Genomic DNA, 21394 nt, shown 5'->3' on the forward strand with positions numbered 1-21394 from the left:
TGTCTGCTAACCAGTTCTCAATCCATATCAGCACACTACCCCCAATCCCATGTGCTTTAACTTTGCACACTAATCTCTTGTGTGGGACCTTGTCGAAAGCCTTCTGAAAGTCCAAATACACCACATCAACTGGTTCTCCCTTGTCCACGCTACTGGAAACATCTGTAAATTTCTATGTTTCTATGAGGGACTTCAGTTATGTGGAGAGACTGGAGAAGCTAGGGTTATTCTCTTTAGAGCAAAGAAGGCTAAGGGGAGATTTCACAGGTGTTCAAACCTATGAGGGATTGTGATAGAGTAGAGAGAAACTGTTTCCAGTGGCAGGAGGGTCGGTAACCAGAGGGCACAGATTTAAGATAATTGGTAAAAGAACCAAAGGAGAGATGAGAATTTTTGTTTAAATGCAGCGATTTGTTACGATCTGGAATGCACTGCCTGAAAAGGTGGTGGAAGCAGTTTCAATGTATATATTTGAAAAGGAAATATTTGTGGGGCTATGGGGAAAGAGATGGGGAGTAGGACTAATTGGGTAGTAAAAAAGTGACGCCGGCACCAGGGAAGGAGCTGATTGGTGAGGAGTTGGTGAGTGTTTTTTTTCGATTTTTGTTTATTTCTGTTAAGTTAGTTCTTAGTCTATTAAATAGAGGCATGATCATGGAACGAAGTGATCGGGGCCCAGGAGAGGCGAGGGCTCAGGGGCAGCACGGGCCAGTCCACACTGCGATATGTGTGCGCACGAGGTCTGTGCAGCAGAGCTGGTCTCCAGTCGTCTTGTGTAATCCTTGCCACTAGACCAAGACCTAGCTCTGTCAAGCCCGTGTGGTGGCTGGTGTACAACAGCCATCCCATGTTAAAAAAATCCACGCAAAGACATCATCCACCCTTCAACATGTAGTTCAGGATCTGGAATATTCAGTCCTTTATTGAAACACCTGTGAACTCATCCCTTTTTGGCGTGGAAGCAAGTCATCCTCGATACGAAGGACCGTCTGAAATGTTGAAATAGAGGCATGGCAGGGCAGCTCAGTCCCGTGGAATGCACATCCTGTGCCATGTGGGAAGTCCTGGAGGCTTCTCGTGGCCTGGGCGACCACGTGTGCAGGAAGTGTCGTCAGCTACGGCAGCTCGAGCTCCGTGTTTCGGAGCTTGAGCAGCAGCTGGAGTCACTGTGGGGCAACTGCAAGACTGAGAACTTCGTGGATAGCACGCTTCTGGAGGTGGTCACCCCGCAGCTTAAGAGTGTGCAGGCAGAGAGGGAATGGATGACCGCCAGACAGAAAAGGAGGACCAGGCAGATAGTGCAGGAGTTGCCAGAGTGTATCTTGCTCTCCAACCAGTATTCGGTTCTGAGAACAGGTGACGGTGATGGTGCCTCTGGGGAGTGTAGCCACAGCCAAGTCCACGGCACCATTGGTGGCTCAGCTGCATGGGGTGGGGTGGGGGGGGGGGGGAGGAAAAAGAATGGAAGAGCAATAGAGGTAGGGGATTCGATAGCTGGGGGAGCAGACAAGCGTTTCTGCGACCACAGACGTGACTCCAGGATAGTATCTTGCCTCCCTGGTGCCAGGGTCAAGGATGTGACTGAGCGGCTGCAGCACATTCTGAGGGGGGAGGGTGAACAGCCAGAGGTCATGGTCCGTATCAGTACCAATGACATAGGTAGAAAGAGGGATGAGGTCCTGCAGGCAGATTTTAGGGAGCTGGGAGAGAGATTAAAAAGCAAGACCTCAAAGGTAGTCAACTCTGGATTACTCCCAGTGCCACGAGCTAGTGAGTACAGAAATAGGAGGCTAGAGCAGATGAATACGTGGCTAGAGAGATGGTGCAGGAGGGAGGGCTTTAGATTCACGAGGCATTGGGACAGTTTCTGGGGGAGGTGGGATCTGTACAAGCCGGACGGGTTGCTCCTCAACAAAGCCGGTACCAATATCCTCGCGGGGCGGGGGGTTTGCTAGTGCTGATGGGGAGGGTTTAAACTAACTTGGCAGGGGGATGGGAACCTGAGAATAGATTCAGAAGGGAGAGAAGCAAAGCTGGAATTGGAAAGCAAAAAATTAGAAAGTGAATTTGGAAGGCAGAGGAAACAAAGGCTAGAAAATAGACAACAAGTAAGTTTGGCAGTGCTAAATTGTATATACTTCAATGCAAGGAGTCTAGGGAATAAGACAGATGAGCTGAGAGCACAGATAGACAGTTGGGAGTACGATATTATAGCTATTACTGAGACATGGTTGAAAGAAGGGCAGGTATGGCAGCTCAACATTCCTGGTTACAGGGTTTTCACACGGGATAGAGAGGGGGTAAAAAAGGAGGGAGGTCGCAATATTGATTAAAGAAAGAATTACAGCTGTAAGGAGGGATGATCTGTTAGAGGGGTCATCAAATGAGGCCATATGGTTTGAATTGAAGAACAAAAAGGGACGCTCACACTGGTGGAAGTGTACTATAGACCCCCAAACAGTCAGAGGGAGATAGAGGAGCAAATATGCAGGCAAATTTCTGAGAAGTGCAAAAACTATAGGGCAGTAATAGTAGGGGATTTCAACTACCCCATTATTAACTGGGATAGAATTAGTGTGAAACATAGAAATTTACAGCGCTGAAGGAGGCTATTTCAGCCCATCGTGTCCACGCCGGCCGACAAAGAGCCACACGGCCCTCAATCAGCAGCCCTGAAAGTTACACCGATGAATAATGAACAATGGCGGAAAGGTAAAGAGCACCCAGCCCAACCTGTCCGCCCCACACCACTGCAACACCCCTTACACCGAAACATTCTGCACTCCACCCCAGCCGGAGCCATGTGATCTCCTGGGAGAGGCAAAAACCAGATAAAAACCCAGGCCAACTAGGGGAAATAAAATCTGGGAAAATTCCTCTCCGACCCATCCAGGCGATCGAAACTAGTCCAGGAGATCACCTTGGCCACATTCGATTCCCTGCAGTACTTACCATCGTATCTGTGCCAGCCAACAAGAGGTTACCCAGTCTAATCCCAATTACCAGTTCTAGGTCTGTAACCCTGCAGGTTACGGCACTTCAAGTGCCCATCCAAGCACCTTTTAAATGTGGTGAGGGTTTCTGCATCCACCACCATTCCAGGCAGTGAGTTCCAGACCCCCACAACCCTCTGCGTGAAGAAGCCCCCCCTCAAATCCCCTCTGAACCTTCCACCAACCAATTAAAACTATGACCCCTCGTAATTGACCAGGCCCCTAAAAATGTTGTACACCTCAATGAGGTCTCCTCTCAACCTCCTCTGTTCCAATGAGAACAAACCCAGCCGATCCAATCTGTCCTCATAGCTAAGAGTCTCCATCCCAGGCAGCATCCCAGTAAATCTCCTCTGCACCCTCTAGTGCAATCATGTCCTTCCTATAATTGTATAATATTCTGGTTAGGCCACAGCTGGAGTACTGCACGCAGTACTCCAGCTGTGGCCAAACCAGAGTATTATACAATTTAAGCATAACCTCCCTGCTCTTGTATTCTGTGCCTCGGCCAATAAAGGCAAGCGTTCCGTATGCGTTCTTAACCACCTTATCCACCTGGCCTGCTACTTTCAGGGTTCTGTGGACCAATGGTGGAGCTGTTGGAGGCGTGGCCTATTCACTTGGAGCTGTGCTGTAGTGAGAGAAGGAGCTTGCTGCTGTTGCTCCTACCTGGAAGGCCTTTGTGAGACCTGTGAAACAGCCCAGGAAGAGGAGGAAGGGGCTTACTACAATTCCAATCCATCCAGAGGGAGAGGAGGAGAGCAGAAAATTCAACAACTTCATTACTTCGACAGAGAGTTAGAGAGAGGGGGAAAAAGAACAACAACTATCCAGTGTGGAAGGAGGGAGAAACTTCATCAACCAAAGGTGGGTGTGTTTTGGTGCATTCCCCTAAAGACTTTGTTGTATCGGTGGAGGGAGAAAAGAAGATTTCTTCGAGGCCCGCAACATCGCGGGGGGTGTGTGTATGTGGAAGTGTGCGTGGAGGTCTTGCTTCCAGCTCGGCCCCACACACCACTGAAGCACCCCTCCCCCATTGCCTAGCCTGGGATAGCTGGAGCTACCTGGCTGAAGTATTACTAATCACCCTATTTAACATCGTTGGGAGTGTGTGCCTGGGTGGCTCCAGCTGCCCCAGGTGAAGACATCTTCTCCCCCCACCCGAAGACCATCCTAAACACTGTGTCTTGCTTTTTTTCCATCATCTGGGGAGTGCACCCCAAAGAAAACACCCACCCATCGCTGTGAGGGGAGACCTGCCCTCGCAGCTTCCCACTTTCCCACCACCCCCCATCTCTTTCTCTCTCTCTCTGTCTCTCTGAGAGCCCTTTCCTCCTAATTGAAAAAAACAATTAAGACAACTGAGCAGAGGGAGCAAGGCCCCTCCCCAATTGTCAACTAGGGGAGAGGTGTGCCTCATTGAGAGCTCCTCTGCTCATACACTTAAACGAGGCCAATTTAAGAACATAAAGGCCTGTGACTTTGGGGTGGGTGTAGCCCTTAAAGGGACCCCGTGATGGCGACCCCATCCACGCCGGTGGCAGGGCCAGCTAGGACTTATGCGCAGGCGGCATCCACATCCACGGTGCCTCCTGCACCACCTGCTGCCCTGCCACCATTCAGACTTATAACAAAAAAACACGGGGTCAAGAGCTACAGTCACCCCACAATGAGCATCGAGGAGTGCGTGCGGGCGATGGCTGGGGTAGTCGGCCCCTCGGCCATTGTCGCAGCCTCCAAGATGTCTGGGAAGGCTGTATTCTTCCTGGGGTCGGAGCGGGCGGTGTCCCTGGCCCTTGAAAAGGGGCTCACGGTGGGCGGGACGTTCCTGCCGGTGGACGCTCTCGAGGCCACCGCGCAGAGGGTCATCATTTCAAACGTCCCGCCCTTTGTTCCCGCTGAGCTCCTCCTCCCTCACCTACACCAACTGGGGGAGGTAAGGTCAGGGATCAACCCCATATCGCTCGGCCTCAGGTAAAGCAGCCTGCGCCATGTCTTCTCCTTCCGCCGCCAGCTCTTTGTCCGGTTGGCGCGGGAGGAGACGACAGAGGGTAGTTTTAATGTGGTGCACGAGGGGACTGCCTACCGCGTCCTCTGGACGTCGGACGGCGTGCGGTGCCATGCCTGTAGGGAGGCGGGGCATGTTCGTAAGAACTGCCCTGCCTCCAAACCGCCAAACCACGGAGGGCGGCCAAGGCTGGCGCCGCCGCCACCCCTCCCCCTAGTAGCGTCCGCGTGCCGGGAGCTGTGGGTGCGCGGGCATCGTCGGGGGCCTTTGTTTTCACGGCCTCCGGCGGGGGGGAGGGCGAGCGTCCAATCGGAAAGAAGGCGCGGAGGAAGGCGAAACATCTCGAGGCGGGTCCCCTCAGTGCGCCAGACAGTTTGATCACCGCGCTCAGCCCAACCCTGTCACCGGCGAACGCGGGGTGCCCTGAGCCCGTGCCCGAGCCCTTGACCAATACCGCAGAGGGGCTCGGGCGCGGGCAAGATACGAAAAAGGGGGGAGTGGAGCGGGAGGCCTCGGCAGACATGGAGGTCTCCCTGCCTCCGCGCACCCCCAGGAACAAAAGGAGGCGCCGCTCCAATGAGGCGGAGGGGGAACAACATCCCTCCGCAGAGGAGTCGGTGCCCGCCGCGTGTCCCGCGTCCCCCACCAGCGCCCCCAAACTGCGCCGTAGACAAGAGGAATCTGTCCCCAGGGAGTGTGGGGCAGTCAAGGCTGCCCAGCCTCTGCCTCCCGGGGATGGCATGGAAGATCTGCCTGTCATGGGGGGCGCGGGGCCAGTGGAGGAATGCGTTGCCGCCGGGTCGAGCGTCCCGGGGACTGAGGCGGGCGGGGCCGAAAAGGCCGAACCTGAGCCCGCCCAGCAAATATCCAACTTCCCCCGGGATTTGCTTGACTCGGCAGAAAATGAAAATGTAAAAATTTTTAACATACATCCACACGCTGGGCCGGGGGGTGGCGGTGGGGAGGGGGAAGAACACCAACCCTCGCCCCCTACTTTGGAGCTGGGGTACTTGGAGGACCTGGAGAATTTCCTAAACCAGGTCTCTCCGTGTTCCCCGGTTCCTGGGGCGGAGGAGGAACCCCTTCCGCTGTCGCTTCCCGACCCAGCACTGCTTTTAAAAGAGCCCAGTGGGGACTCCTCTGCCGACGATCCTGGGGGTGGGATCGGGGCAGAGCCAGGGCCGGATGGAGCGGCCGGGCCGTTTGCCGTACCTCGTGCGGACGATGGGCCGGCTGCTGGCGGCGACCTCCCGGAAGGGGACGGGGACTCGGTGAGGGACTCGGGAAAAGATCGCCAGTGAGGCGGTGGATCTCCTCGTGCCCGCCGCTGAGTCCCCCCTCATTCCTGCAAAGGAACTCCGGGACTTTTTGGTCCAGAGCCAGGGTCGCCGCAACCGAGCCCATCTGGCCCTGGAAAGATGGTCCGAGCCGGGGCTGCTCATTGCGTCCGTCCGCGCCGCCGCTAAAACCATGGCCGCGGGCGAGCCCTTATCAAAGGCGCAAGGCCTTCAGCTGCGCCGGCTCAAAAGGTTCCTCGCTGGGCTGCTGAAGGAGTGGAGGTCAACAAACGACTCCACTCCCCCCCCCACAATAGGTTAGGTAGAGGTTGCACTATGCTCTAGTCATGAAGATAACCATAGCCAGCCTCAACATCAACGGCAGCAGAGAGGCACGCCGTAGATTTAACAATTTTTCGCTCCTGCGGGAGGGGAAATATGCGGTGTGCTTCCTGCAAGAAACCCACACCGTTCCGGGAGACGAAGCCACGTGGCTCCTGGAATGGCAAGGGGAGGTCCGCATGAGCCACCTCACTACCACTTCTTGTGGGGTGGCCATCTTGCTGGCCGCGCATTTTCAGCCGGAGATCTTGGGGGTCGAGGAGCCCGTGTCAGGTCGCTTGCTGCATGTCACGGTTCGCCTGGGGGACGTGCCGCTCCATCTCGTGAACGTGTACGCCCCTCAGCCCAGCCCGCAGCAAACGCGCTTCTTCGAAGAAGTGTCCGCTCTTCTTGGCTTCGTCGACGTCGGCGACTGCATTGTCCTCGGGGGGGATTTTAACTGCACCCTCGAGGTGAGGGACCGCTCCGGTGCCCAGCAGAGCATGACGGCGATGGAGAAGTTGAGGGACCTGGTCGGGTCCTTCGACTTGGTGGACGTCTGCCGAAATCTCCATCCCGACTCCAGCGCCTTTACTTGGGTGAGGCCTGGAGTAGGATGGTCCAGAATTGACCGCCTTTACGTGTCTCGGGCGTACGTTTCCTGCGTCCGAGCGGCCTCCATGCGGCCGGTGCCGTGTTCGGACCACCACCTGGTGTGGGCGGAGCTCGCTTCGCTCCGCGCGAGGACGGGGTCCACGTACTGGCATTTTAACAACCGGCTGCTGGAGGACGTGCGGTTCCAGGACTCGTTCCGTCGTTTCTGGGCCGACTGGAGAAGGAAGCAGGGGGGCTTCCCCTCCTTGAGGCTATGGTGGGACGTGGGCAAGGCTCACGTCCGCGTCTTCTGTCAAGAGTACGCGAGGGGGTCGACCAAGAGGCGGGAGGCCAGGTTCGGGCGCCTAGAAAAAGAGGTGCTCGACCTGGAGTCCCGTCTCGGTCAAGTCGTCCAGGACCCGGCCCTGCGGACGGTGTACGAAGCAAAGAAGGCCGCATTGAAGGACCTGCAGCTCGTCGGGTCCCGAGGCGCGTTCGTGAGGTCGCGGATCCGGTTCCTGCGGGATCTGGACTGCGGCTCCCCCTTCTTCTACTCGCTGGAAAAAAGGCAGAGTGTCCGTAAGCAGCTCTTGACGCTGCTGGCCGACGACGGCTCTCTCGTCTCGGATCCGGAGGGCGTCAACAACAGGGCCCGTGAATATTACGGGGCTCTGTTCTCTCCGGAGCCGTCCAGCGAGGAAGCGCGTAGAGTTTTGTGGGAGGACCTGCCGAAGGTCAGCCCGGAGGGCGCCGAAAATCTGGAAGCTCCGCTAAGCCTGGCGGAGCTGACCGGCGCCCTCGCCCGGCTCTCAAGGGGAAAAGCCCCGGGGCTGGACGGGCTGACCGTGGAGTTCCACAGGGCGTTCTGGGACGTCCTGGGGGGCGACTACGCATGGGTCCTGGGGGAAAGTCTGGCGACCGGGGAGATGCCCCTCTCTTGACGCAGGGCAGTCATCGTCCTGCTGCCTAAGAAGGGCGATCTCCGCCTCCTTAAGAACTGGCGCCCGGTCTCCCTCCTCAGCACGGACTACAAAATCTTCGCCAGGGCGATGTCTGCTCGCCTTGGCGCCTTGCTGGACCACATGATCCACCCCGACCAGTCCGACACGGTCCCGGGCCGGACAATCCACGATAACATCCATCTGGTCCGGGACCTCATCCATCATTCCCAGGAGGCTGGTCTGTCGGTCGCCTTCCTATCTCTCGACCAAGAGAAGGCGTTCGACAGGGTGGATCACGACTATCTGTTCCGGACTCTGCGCACTTTCGGGTTCGGGATGCATTTCGTCGCCAGGATCCGACTTTTGTACGCCGCCGCGGAATGTCTGACTAAGGTTAACGGGTCCTTGACGGCGCCCCTTCGCTTTGGGAGAGGGGTGCGCTAGGGATGCCCCATGTCCGGCCAGTTATATACCATCTGCGTGGAGCTTTTCCTGCTCCTCCTGCGGACGAGGTTGACGGGACTGGCTCTGCAAGGGCCGGGCGTGGAGGTCGTCCTCTCGGCTTACGCCGATGACGTGCTCCTCGCGGTAGAGGATCCCGCTGACCTGCGGAGGATGCGTGAGTGCCAGGAGATTTACTCGGCCGCATCCTCCGCCAGGATCAACTGAGAGAAATGTTCCAGACTCCTGGTGGGTCAGTGGCGGGTGGACTCCCTGCCGGAGGAGCTCAGGCCTTTTGCCTGGAGCACGACCCATCTCCTCTATCTGGGAGTCTACCTTAGCCCCGACGAGGAAGCCTGGCCGGCGAACTGGCAAGAGCTGGAGGCCAAGGTTGCTGCTCGCCTAGGGCGCTGGACAGGACTGCTCCGAGTGCTGTCCTACAGGGGTCGAGCGCGAGTCATAAACCAGCTGGTGGCCGCCATGCTGTGGTACCGGCTGGTCACTTTGACCCCTCCCCCTGCGTTTGTCACCAAGATACAGAAGAAGCTGGTGGACTTCTTCTGGAACAACAGGAAGCACTGGGTCTCTGCCGCGGTCTTGAGTCTCCCGCTTGGGGAGGGCGGTCAGTCGTTGGTGTGCGTCAGCACCCAGCTCGCGACTTTCTGTTTTCAGACCCTGCAGAGATACCTTTACGTCGAGTCCCCTCCTAGGTGGCGTGCTCTGGTGACGTATTTCTTCCGCCAGCAGCACGGCCTCAACTACAACACGCAGCTCCTGTTTGTGAGCTTGGGGTACGTCAGGACCACCTTCCAGGAGCTGCCTGTCTTTTACAAGGAACTCATCAGGGTCTGGAACAAAGTCTCCAACCAAGCGCAGCTCTCCACCGGCTGGAGTGGCGGCTGTCCTGCAGGAGCCGCTGCTCGGGAATCCGTACCTCCACGACCGAGGTTTTAGGTGGCAGTCGGACGAGAGGGCTGTGGCTGGTGAGGTGACCAGGGTCAGGGACCTGCTTGATGACGGAGGAGCGGGCTGGATGCCGCCAGACACGCTGGCGCGGTGCCTAAATTCGGCCGACGTCCGCCGCGTGGCCGATGCCATCGAGTCTAAAAACAACTCTGGGCCCTGACTCCGTTAGGTGCATCGAGGAGGCTCAAGCAAGTGGGGAGATCCCGTCCGAACTGACCCCCGTCTGGACGGAATTCCTCATTGGCGCCAAACCCCGGAACCTCCGTTGGGAGCCGGCGCCTCACAACTTGAGCCGTCTCGGGGAAATCCCCTCCGTGCCTTTCAGTTCTGTGTGGAGGGGTTTCCTGTACGGGCTGCTCCTGCACACTCTCAACTTTGCCATTCCCGCCTGCCGACCGGACACGCCATGGCGTACCATCTTGCCGTCCGGAGGAGGCGGGGGTCCCCGATGGAGGGCACTGTACACGGGAGTCCTCCCACTATTTATCGGGGACTTGGCCTGGAGGGTGGTGCACGGAGCAGTGCCGTGCAATAAATTTTTAAGCCGGTTCACGGGCTCCCAGGCCGCCTGCAATTTCTGTGGTCTGGAAGAGTCCGTGTTCCATGTTTTTATTGAATGCACGAGGTTGCAGCCCCTGTTTTATTATTTAAAGGGGCTGCTCCTGAAATTCTGGCTGCACTTCAGTCCCACTCTCCTGATCTTTGGGCACCCTGTGCTGAGGGGAGCGGGTAGGTCCGAGGGCCTCCTCGTAGGACTGCTCCTGGGCACGGCCAAGGGTGCCATCAGCAGGTGCAGGCAGCGGGCGGTCGAGTGGGTCGTTCAACCTGACTGCCTGCCTCTCTTCCGCGCATACATCCGCGCCAGGGTGTCCTTGGAGATGGAGCACGCGGTACACTCGCGGCCTTCCACGAGAGGTGGGCACCGGAGGGACTGGAGTGCATTGTTACCCCCAGATACCAAATTTTAATTTGATTTTATGTTTTAAAGTTTAATTTGTTTTAATTGCCGGTGTTTTTAGTGACCCCCTCCCCTTTTATAGGGGGCACTTGGAGAAAAAAAAATATGATTTTAGTGTCCAAAAAAAAACATTAAAAAAAACAAAAACACAAGAAAAAAACCCCAAAAAGGGCCTTGGAAATGTTTGGTGTGTCCCCCAGATACCGATTTAATGATTTAATGTTTTAGTTTCCTCCCAAAAAGAGTTCTGTGGACCAATGGTGGAGCTTTGGAGGCGTGGCCTATTCACTTGGAGCCTGGAGCAGTGAGAGAAGGAGCTCCCTGCTGTTGCTCCTGCCTGGAAGGCCTTTGTGAGCCCTGTGAAACAGCCCAGGAAGAGGAGGAAGGGGCTTACTACAATTCCAATTCATCCAGAGGGAGAGGAGGAGAGCAGAAAATGTATCAACTTTATTACTGCTACGGAGAGTTGGAGAGAGGGGGAAAAAGAACAACAACTATCCAGTGTGGAAGGAGGGAGAGACTTCATCAACCAAAGGTGGGTGTGTTTTGGTGCATTCCCCTAAAGACTTTGTTGTATCGGTGGGGGGAGAAAAGAAGATTTCTTCGAGGCCCGGAACATCACTGAAGCACCCCTCCCCCATTGCCTAGCCTGGGATAGCTGGAGCTACCTGGCTGAAGTATTACTAATCAACCTATTTAACATCGTTGGGAGTGTGTGCCTGGGTGGCTCCAGCTGCCCCAGGTGAAGACATCTTCTCCCCCCACCCGAAGACCATCCTAAAGACTGTGTCTTGCTTTTTTTCCATCATCTGGGGAGTGCACCCCAAAGAAAACACCCACCCATCACTGTGAGGGGAGACCTGCCCTCGCAGCTTCCCTCTTTCCCCCCCCCCATCTCTTTCTCTCTCTCTCTGTCTCTCCCCTCTCTCTCTGAGAGCCCTTTCCTCCTAATTGAAAAAAACAATTAAGACAACTGAGCAGAGGGAGCAAGGCCCCTCCCCAATTGTCAACTAGGGGAGAGGTGCGCCTCATTGAGAGCTCCTCTGCTCATACACTTAAACGAGGCCAATTTAAGAAGCCACCTGCGCCTCCTGCTGCCCTGCCACCGTTCAGATTTATAACAAAAAAACACGGGGTCAAGAGCTACACTCACCCGACAATGAGCATCGAGGAGTGCGTGCGGGCGATGGCTGGGGTAGTCGGCCCCTTGGCCATTGTCGCAGCCTCCAAGATGTCTGGGAAGGCTGTATTCTTCCTCGGGTCGGAGCGGGCGGTGTCCCTGGCCCTTGAAAAGGGGCTCACGGTGGGCGGGACGTTCCTACCGGTGGACCCTCTCGAGGCCACCGCGCAGAGGGTCATCCTTTCTAACGTCCCGCCCTTTGTTCCCGCTGGGCTCCTCCTCCCTCACTAACACCAACTCGGGTAGGTAAGGTCAGGGATCAACCCCATACCGCTCGGCCTCAGGGAGAACAGCCTGTGACACATCTTCTCCTTCTGCCGCCAGCTCTTTGTCCGGCTGGCGCGGGAGGAGACGACAGAGGGTAGTTTTAATGTGGTGCACGAGGGGACTGCCTACCACGTCTTCTGGACGTCGGACGGCGTGCGGTGCCATGCCTGTAGGGAGGTGGGGCATGTTCATAAGAGCTGCCCCACCTCCAAGGCCGCCAAACCACGGAGGGCAGCCAAGGCTGGCGCTGCCGCCACCCCTCCCCCTAGTAGCGTCCGCGTGGCGGGAGCTGTGGGTGCGCGGGCATCGTCGGGGGCCTTTGTTTTCACGGCCGCCGGCGGGGGGGAGGGAGAGCGTCCGATCGGAAAGAAGGCGCGGAGGAAGGCGAAACATCTCGAGGCGCGTCCCCTCAGTGCGCCAGACAGTTTGATCACCGCGCTCAGCCCAACCCAGTCATCGGCGAGCGCGGGGTACCCTGAGCCCGTGCCCGAGCCCTTGACCAATACCGCAGAGGGGCTCGGGCACGGGCAAGATAAGAAAAAGGGGGGAGTAGAGCAGGAGGCCTCGGCAAACATGGAGGTCTCCCTGCCTCCGCGCACCCCCAGGAACAAAAGGAGGCGCCGCTCCAATGAGGCGGAGGGGGAACAACATCCCTCCGCGGAGGAGTCGGTGCCCGCCGCGTGTCCCGCGTCCCCCACCAGCGCCCCCAAACTGCGCTGTAGGCAAGAGGAATCTGTCCCCAGGGAGGATGGGACAGTCGAGGCTGCCCAGCCTCTGCCTCCGGGGGATGGCGTGGAATATCTGCCTGTCATGGGGGGCGCGGGGCCAGTGGGGGAATGCGTTGCCGCCGGGTCGAGCGTCCCGGGGACTGAGGCGGGCGGGGCCGAAAAGGCCGAACCTGAGCCCGCCCAGCCTTTATCCAACTTCCCCCGGGACTTGCTTGACTCGGCAGAAAATGAAAACTAAAAAGATTTTAACATACATCCACACGCTGGGCCGAGGTTTTAGGTGGCGGTCGGACAAGAGGGCTGTGGCTGGTGAGGTGACCAGGGTCAGGGACCTGCTCGATGGCGGAGGAGCGGTTTGGATGGCGCCAGACATGCTGGCGCGTCGCCTAAATTTGGCCGACGTCCGCCGCGCGGCTGATGCCATCGAGTCGCTAAAAACAGCTCTGAGCCCCGACTCCATTAGGTGCATCGAGGAGGCTCAGGCACGTGGGGAGATCCCGTCCGAACTGACCCCCGTCTGGACGGAATTCCTCATCGGCGCCAAACCCCGGAACCTCCCTCGGGAGCCGGCGCCTCACAACTTGAGCCCCCTCGGGGAAATCCCCTCTGTGCCTTTCAGTTCCGCGCGGAGGGGTTTCCTGTACGGGCTGCTCCTGCACACTCTCAACTTTGCCATCCTCGCCTGCCGTTCGGACACGCCATGGCGTACCATCTTGCCGTCCGGAGGAGGCGGGGGTCCCCGATGGAGGGTACTCTACGCGGGAGTCCTCCCACTATTTATCGGGGACTTGGCCTGGAGGGTGGTGCACGGAGCAGTGTCGTCCAATAAGTTTTTAAGCCGGTTCACGGGCTCCCAGGCCGCCTGCAATTTCTGCGGTCTGGAAGAGTCCGTGTTTCATGTTTTTACCGAATGCATGAGGTTGCAGCCCCTGTTTTATTATTTAAAGGGGCTGCTCCTGAAATTTTGGCTGCACTTCAGTCCCACACTCCTGATCTTTGGGCACCCTGTGCGGAGGGGAGCGGGTAGGTCCGAGGGCCTCCTCGTAGGACTGCTCCTGGGCACGGCCAAGGGTGCCATCAGCCTGTCCAGGCGAGGGGGACGGTCAGCCTGACTGCCTGCCTCTCTTCCGCGCGTACATCCGCGCCAGGGTGTCCTTGGAGATGGAGCACGCGGTGTCCACCGGTACGCTCGCGGCCTTCCGCGAGAGGTGGGTACCGGAGGGACTGGAGTACATCATTACGCCAGGCAACCAAATTTTAATTTGATTTTATGTTTTAAAATTTAATTTTTTTAATTGCCGGTGTTTTTAGTGTCCCCCTCCCCTTTTATAGGGGGGACTTGAAGAAAAAATTTATGATTTTAGTGCCAAAAAAAAAAAGGGCCTTGAAAATGTTTGGTGTGTCCCCCAGATTTAATGTTTTAGTTTCCTCACAAAAAGAGTTCTGTGGACAAGCACTCCAAGGTCCCTTTGTTCATCTACATTATTAAGTGGCCTACCACTTAATGTGTATATCCTTTCCTTATTAGCCCTCCCAAAGTGCATTACCTCGCACTTCTTCGAATTAAATTCCATTTGGCCACCTGACCAGTAGATTGATATCCTCCTGCAGTCCATTATTTTCCTCTTCATTATCAACCACGAATTACTGGAGAAAGGTGTCGAGGCTGCAGAATTCCTAAAATGCATTCAGGAGAACCTTTTTACCCAGTATGTAGCAAGCCCAACAAAGCAGGAGTCAGCTCCGGAATTAGTTTTAGGGAATGAAGGTGGACAGGTGGAAGAGGCATCAGTGGGAGAGCATTTTGGTGCTAATGATCATAATTTAGTTAGATTTAGGATAGTTATGGAAAAGGTCAAAGATAGACCAGGAATAAAAGTTCTCAATTGGAGGAAAGCCAATTTTACTAAGCTGAGATGTGATTTAGCCAAGGTGGACTGGAAACAGCTACTGGAAGGTAAATCAGTGTCAGAGCAGTGGGAGACATTCAAGGAGGAGATCCGGAGGGTTCAGAGCAAGTATGTTTCCTTAAAGGAAAAGAGTAGGACTAACAAATCTAGAGCCCCCCGGATGTCAAGGGGCACACAGGGTAGGATTAATAAAAAAAGGGAGGTTTATGACAGATACTGACAGATGCAGAAACCCTACAGCAGTATAGAAAATGTAGGGGTGAAATTAAAAAGGAAATTAGGAAAGCAAAGAGAGCGCATGAAAAAAGTTTGGCAAGTAAAATCAAGTACTTTGGTTCGGTATTCTCTAAGGAGGACACAAACAACCTTCCGGATATAAAAGGGGTCAGAGGGTCTAGTAAGGAGGAGGAACTGAAGGAAATCCTTATTAGTCGGGAAATTGTGTTGGGGAAATTGATGGGATTGAAGGCCGATAAATCCCCAGGACTTGATGGACTGCATCCCAGAGTACTTAAGGAGGTGGCCTTGGAAATAGCGGATGCATGGACAGTCATTTTCCAACATTCCATAGACTCTGGATCAGTTCCTATGGACTGGAGAGTAGCCAATGTAACCCCACTTTTAAAAAAAGGAGAGAGAAAACAGGGAATTATAGACCGGTCAGCCTGACATCGGTAGTGGGTAAAATGATGGAACCAATTATTAAGGATGTCATAGCAGCGCATTTGGAAAGAGGTGACATGATAGGTCCAAGTCAGCATGAATTTGTGAAAGGGAAATCATGCTTGACAAATCTTCTGGAATTTTTTGAGGATGTTTCCAGTAGAGTGGACAAGGGAGAACCAGTTGATGTGGTGTATTTGGACTTTCAGAAGGCTTTCGACAAGGTCCCACACAAGATATTAATGTGCAAAGTTAAAGCACATGGGATTGGGGGTAGTGTGCTGACGTGGATTGAGAACTGGTTGTCAGACAGGAAGCAAAGAGTAGGAGTAAATGGGTACTTTTCAGAATGGCAAGCAGTGACTAGTGGGGTACCGCAAGGTTCTGTGCTGGGGCCCCAGCTGTTTACATTGTACATTAATGATTTAGACGAGGGGATTAAATGTAGTATCTCCAAATTTGTGGATGACACTAAGTTGGGTGGCAGTGTGAGCTGCGACGAGGATGCTATGAGGCTGCAGAGTGACTTGGATAGGTTAGGTGAGTGGGCAAATGCATGGCAGATGAAGTATAATGTGGATAAATGTGAGGTATCCACTTTGGTGGTAAAAACAGAGAGACAGACTATTATCTGAATGGTGACAGATTAGGAAAAGGGGAGGTGTAATGAGATCTGGGTGTCATGGTACATCAGTCATTGAAGGTTGGCATGCAGGTACAGCAGGCGGTTAAGAAAGCAAATGGCATGTTGGCCTTCATAGCGAGGGGATTTGAGTACAGGGGCAAGGAGGTGTTACTACAGTCGTACAGGGCCTTGGTGAGGCCACACCTGGAGTATTGTGTACAGTTTTGGTCTCCTAACTTGAGGAAGGACATTCTTGCTATTGAGGGAGTGCAGCGAAGGTTCACCAGACTGATTCCCAACTGATTCCCGAGATGGCAGGACTGACATATCAAGAAAGACTGGATCAACTGGGCTTGTATTCACTGGAGTTCAGAAGAATGAGAGGGGATCTCATAGAAACGTTTAAAATTCTGACGGGTTTAGACAGGTCAGATGCAGGAAAAATGTTCCCAATGTTGGGAAAGTCCAGAACCAGGGGTCACAGTCTAAGGATAAGGGGTAAGCCATTTAGGACCGAGATGCGGAGAAACTTCTTCACCCAGAGAGTGGTGAACCTGTGGAATTCTCTACCACAGGAAGGTGTTGAGGCCAATTCACTAAATATATTCAAAAAGGAGTTAGATGTAGTCCTTACTACTGAACACTACTAGGGGGATCAAGGGGTATGGCGAGAAAGCAGGAATGGGGTACTGAAGTTGCATGTTCAGCCATGAACTCATTGAATGGCGGTGTAGGCTCGAAGGGCCGAATGGCCTACTCCTGCACCGATTTTCTATGTTTCTAAAACCCAAAGATGTTTTATAAATACATTCAGAAAGAAAGAGTAGGGCCTATTAGAGACCATAAAGGTAACCTTTGTGTGGAGGTGAAAGATGTGGGTATAGTTCTTACTGAATACTTTGCATCTGTTTTCACAAAAGAGAGGGGCGATGCAGACATTGCAATCAGGGAGGAGGAGTGTGAAATAGTAGATGAAATAAACATAGCAAGAGAGGAAGTATTAAGGGGTTTAGCAGCTTTGAAAGTGGATAAATCCCCAGGCCCGGTTGAAATCTATTCCAGGCTGTTAAGAGAAGCATAAGAGGAAATAGCAGAGGCTCTGACCATCATTTTTCAATCCTCTCTGGCTACAGGTGTGGTGCTGGAGGACTGCTAACGTCATTCCATTGTTTAAAAAGGGAGAAAGGGATAGACCGAGTAATTACAGGCCAGTCAGCCTAACCTCGGTGGTGGGAAAAGTATTGGAAATAATTCTGAGGAACAGGATAAATCTTCATTTAGAAAGACATGGATTAATCAAGGACAGTCAGCATGGATTTGTTAAGGGAAGGTCGTGTCTGACTAGCTTGATTGAATTTTTTGAGGAGGTAACAAGCAGGGTCGATGAGGGCCGTGCTTTTGATGTCGTGTATATGGATTTTAGCCCATGGGATCCAAGGCAAGGTGGCAAATTTGATCCAGAATTGGCTCAGAGACAGGAAGCAAAGGGTAATTGTTGATGGGTGTTTTTGTGATTGGAAGGCTGTTTCCAGTGGGGTTCCACAGGGCTCAGTACTTGGTCCCTTGCTTTTTGTGGTATATATTAATGATTTAGACTTGAATGTAGGGGGTATGATTAAGAAGTTTGCAGACGATACAAAAATTGACTGTGTGGTTAATAATGAAGAAGAAAGCTGTAAATTACAGGAAGATATCAATGAATTGGTAAGGTGGGCAGAACAGTGGCAAATGGAATTCAATCCGGAGAAGTGTGAGGTAATGCATTTGGGGAGGACTAACAAGGCAGGGGAATACATATTAAATGGTAGGACACTGAGAAGTGTAGAGGAGCAAAGGGACGTTGGAGTGAAGGTCCACAGATCCCTGAAGATAGCAGGCCAGGTAGATAAGGTGGTTAAGAAGGCATATGGAATACTTGCCTTTATTAACCGAGGCATGGAATACAAGAGCAAGGAAGTTATGCTTGAACTGTATAAAACACTAGTTAGGCCACAGCTAGAGTACTGCATGCAGTTCTGGTCACCACATTACAGGAAAGATGTGATTGCATCAGAGAGGGTACAGAGGAGATTTACGAGGATGTTGCCTGGACTGGAGAACTTTAGCTATAAGGAAAGATTGGATCGGCTGGGTTTGTTTTCTTTAGAACAGAGGAGGTTGAGGGGAGACCTTATTGAGGTGTATAAAATTATGAGGGGTCTAGATAGAGTGGATAGAACGGACCTATTTCCCTTAGCAGAGGGGTCAACAACCAAGGGTCATAGATTTAAAATAGTTGGTAGGAGATTTAGAGGGGATTTGAGAGGAATCTTTTTCACCCAGAGGGTGATGGGCGTCTGGAACTCACTGCCTGAAAGGGTGGTAGAGGCAGAAACCCTCATCACATTTAAAAAGTACTTGGATTTGCACTTGAAGTAATAGAACTTACTTGGCTATGGACCAAGAGCTGGAAAGTGGGATTAGGCTGGATAGCTCTTTGTTGGCCAGCGCGAACACGATGGGCCGAAATGGCCTCCTTCCGTGCTGTAAATTTCTATGATTTTATGATAGCTATTTCAAGCGCCGGCACAGGCTCAATGGGCCGAATTACCTCCTTCTGTGCTATAAGATTTTATGATCTCAATAGAGTCAACACTCATCCGACATGGAGTCTCACTCCGAATCTCACGTCCACCCACTGTGGATATTGTGCCCCCCCCTATCGATGTGATGCCAGGATCTGAGGCGCTGTGTGAGTACCTGTAGTAGGTGGCCAGTGGAGTCTCGGTCACCTTCTTCACCACGGCCACGCTGGGCACGTGGGCTTTGATGTGATCGTAGAGGTTGAAGTCGCTGGCGGTCATGGTCTCGTCCTGTACCAGGGCGTGGGCGCGTGTGGAGCCGTAGCGTTCCTGCAGGAGCCTGAGCAGCCGGACGCGGCTTGGGCCCTTGGGCGTCTGCTTGGTCACCAGCCACTGCGCCGTCCTCTTGCTCAGCTTCTTCACCAGGTACTCGTCCCACAGCTCGTGCTGCCGCTGCAGCCCAGGGGAGTCCTCTGCCGCCATCGCCCTTTTGGGCGGGCCTCCGTGGTCCTGCCTCGCCACCTCCGTCAGGAACGCTCGGGCCGCGGGGTGGCTGCTGTTCAGCGAGGGGGCTGCCGCGGTCGGGACATGGACAGGCAGAGGTGGCTTGTGCCAGCGCCCGATGCTCGCACTCCGATCGTGATCGCTCGGGGTCAGCGCCCCCCGCTGACCATCCTCCACCCGCATGGGCTTCAGGTGCACAGAACAGCAGCGCTGTGGCACGCGATCAGACCGTCCGGGCTTGCTGGGCGGGTGACCTTTCACCTCTGGGGGCGCGTCAAGCCCGAAGAGGTCGAACACCTTGCTGCTGTCCCGCTCCTTGAACGGGACCTGGTAGAATGTCATAGAATCGACGACATCCTGGGAGAAGTTCACGTTGAGGGCCGCGTTTTTAATGTACTCTTGGCGCAGCAGTTGCCTGTACTTGAGGTGGGGAAGGATAACCTCTTTCAGAGGGAAGACAGCCTTCCAATTCTGGCTGGAGGCAGTGGCCCCCACTCTCGGGAGCTTCAAGGGAGCAGTGGGAAACTCAGCAGCCACAGGACACAAGGAGTTCTTCACGAGGAATCCAACGTTCAAACTATTCATTGCTGTGCGCCCTGCGTAGATAGAGAAAAGAAGTCGTAAGTTACTGCACAGTGAGTGAACTCTACCATCAGCCCACAGTGAGAGACCTCTGACATCAGCCCATGACATCTGCCTGTCTCTATCTTTCTCTTGCCAACAATCAGTCTCTGACTCTCTCTGCCCTGTTTCTCACTCTTCCTCTGTTCATTTGTCATCTCCCTCTGGCTCTCCTTCGTTTTCCTGTATCTTTCTCTCGCCAACTATCAGTGTCCAACTTTCACTGCCCCCATTTCGCTCTCTGGCTCTCCTACATAAGAACATAAGAGCTGGAGTAGGCTACTTGGCCCTTCGAGCCTGCTCCACCATTCAACAAGATCTACCTCAACTTCACCTTTCTGCACTATCCCCATATCCCTTAATTCCCCAAAATCTATCTATCTCTGTCTTGAATATACTCAACGACTGAGCATCCACAGCTCTCTGGGGTAGAGAATTCCAAAGATTCACAATTCTTTGAGTGAAGACATTTCTCCTCATCTCAGTCCTAAATGGCCGACCCCTTATTCGGAGACTGTGGTTCTAGATTCCCCAGCCAGGGGAAACATTTACTCAGCATTAACCCTGTCAAGCCCTTAAAAATTTTGTATGTTTCAATGAGATCACCTCTCATTCTTTTAAACTCGAGGGAATATAGGCCTAGTCTACTCAATCTCTCCTCATAGGGCAATCCCCCCCAATCCCAGATGTGGCCTCATCGATGCCCTGTATAATCTCACTTTATTCCTCATAAGGAGTGTTACTTTAGTGGGATCGTACTACAGATCCTCTAACTGTAGGAGGGAGATGGAAGGTGAAATCTGTAGACAGAGCTAGAAATAGCAACATTCTTGTTCTGGGAGATTTTAATTACCCACTCATTGAGTCAGGAAGGGTGGAAATGAGAGCAGAAAAGGAATTGAATTCCTAAAATGTGTGCAGGATTCCTGTCTCAATCTGATGGCCTACAAGGGGAGTGGTGTTGCTAGATATAGTTATGAGGAACAAAACATATCAGGTAGTACCTCAGGAGTACTGGCCATGAGATCAGATGTGTAGGTAGGTGGGTAGGGTAGGTCGGTGGGTAGGGTAGATAGGGAGGTAGCAAGGAAGGGCAGAAGGACAGACTTGCATTTACATAGCACCTTTCACGACCACCGGACGTCTCAAAGTGATTTACAGCCAACGAAGTACTTTTGGAGTGTAGTCACTGTTGTAATGTGGGAAAGCCAATTTGCACAATGTTGATTGAGGGATAAATATTGGCCAGGGTTAACTCTGCTCTTCTTTTTCGAAATAGTGCCATGGGATCTTTTACATCCATCTGAGAGAGCAGACGTCTGGTTTTACATCTCATCCGAAATACGACACCTCCGACAGTGCAGCACTCCCTCAGCACTGCACTGGAGTGTCAGCCTAGATTTAGTGCTCAATTCCCTGGAGTGAGACTTGAACCCACAACCTTCTGACATGGAGGCGAATGTGCTGCCCACTGAGCCACGGCTGATATTTTTAAAAAGGAGATTGCAAAAGGTGCAGAATATACGCCATTAAAAAAAAGACTTCAAGTTGCAAAATGCAACAGATAAACAGATTAGAAACAAATGAAAATTGAAGAAGCATGATAAAAATAAGACAGAATATGAAAAATTAAGAGATTAAGAGAGAGACAAGAAAAGCAAGGAGGGAGTATGAGAAAGAAAGAAGACTTGCATCACTTAATGCCTTTCATGACCTCAGGATGTCCCAAAGTGCATTACAGCCAATGAGGTATTTTGAAGTGTAGCCATTATCATAATGCAATGAAAGACTGTCTCAAAAAGATTAAGAACATTAAAGTATTCTACAAATATATCA

General features: G+C 53.4%; 1 protein-coding gene across 3 annotated transcripts in view; it reads right to left on the bottom strand.

Moving 5' to 3' along the window:
* Positions 1–21394, bottom strand: part of heatr4 (HEAT repeat containing 4) — a 311409-nt gene that overhangs the window by 255744 nt on the left and 34271 nt on the right. For all 3 annotated transcript variants that reach the window (XM_070878686.1, XM_070878685.1, XM_070878687.1), the window contains exon 2: positions 18612–19533. In XM_070878686.1, the coding sequence (XP_070734787.1) occupies positions 18612–19522 (911 nt within the window). In that variant the 5' untranslated portion in view covers positions 19523–19533. The remainder of the gene's footprint in view (positions 1–18611; positions 19534–21394) is intronic.

The sequence above is a fragment of the Pristiophorus japonicus genome, chromosome 4 (assembly GCF_044704955.1).
Source record: "Pristiophorus japonicus isolate sPriJap1 chromosome 4, sPriJap1.hap1, whole genome shotgun sequence".
NCBI lineage: Eukaryota > Metazoa > Chordata > Chondrichthyes > Pristiophoridae > Pristiophorus > Pristiophorus japonicus.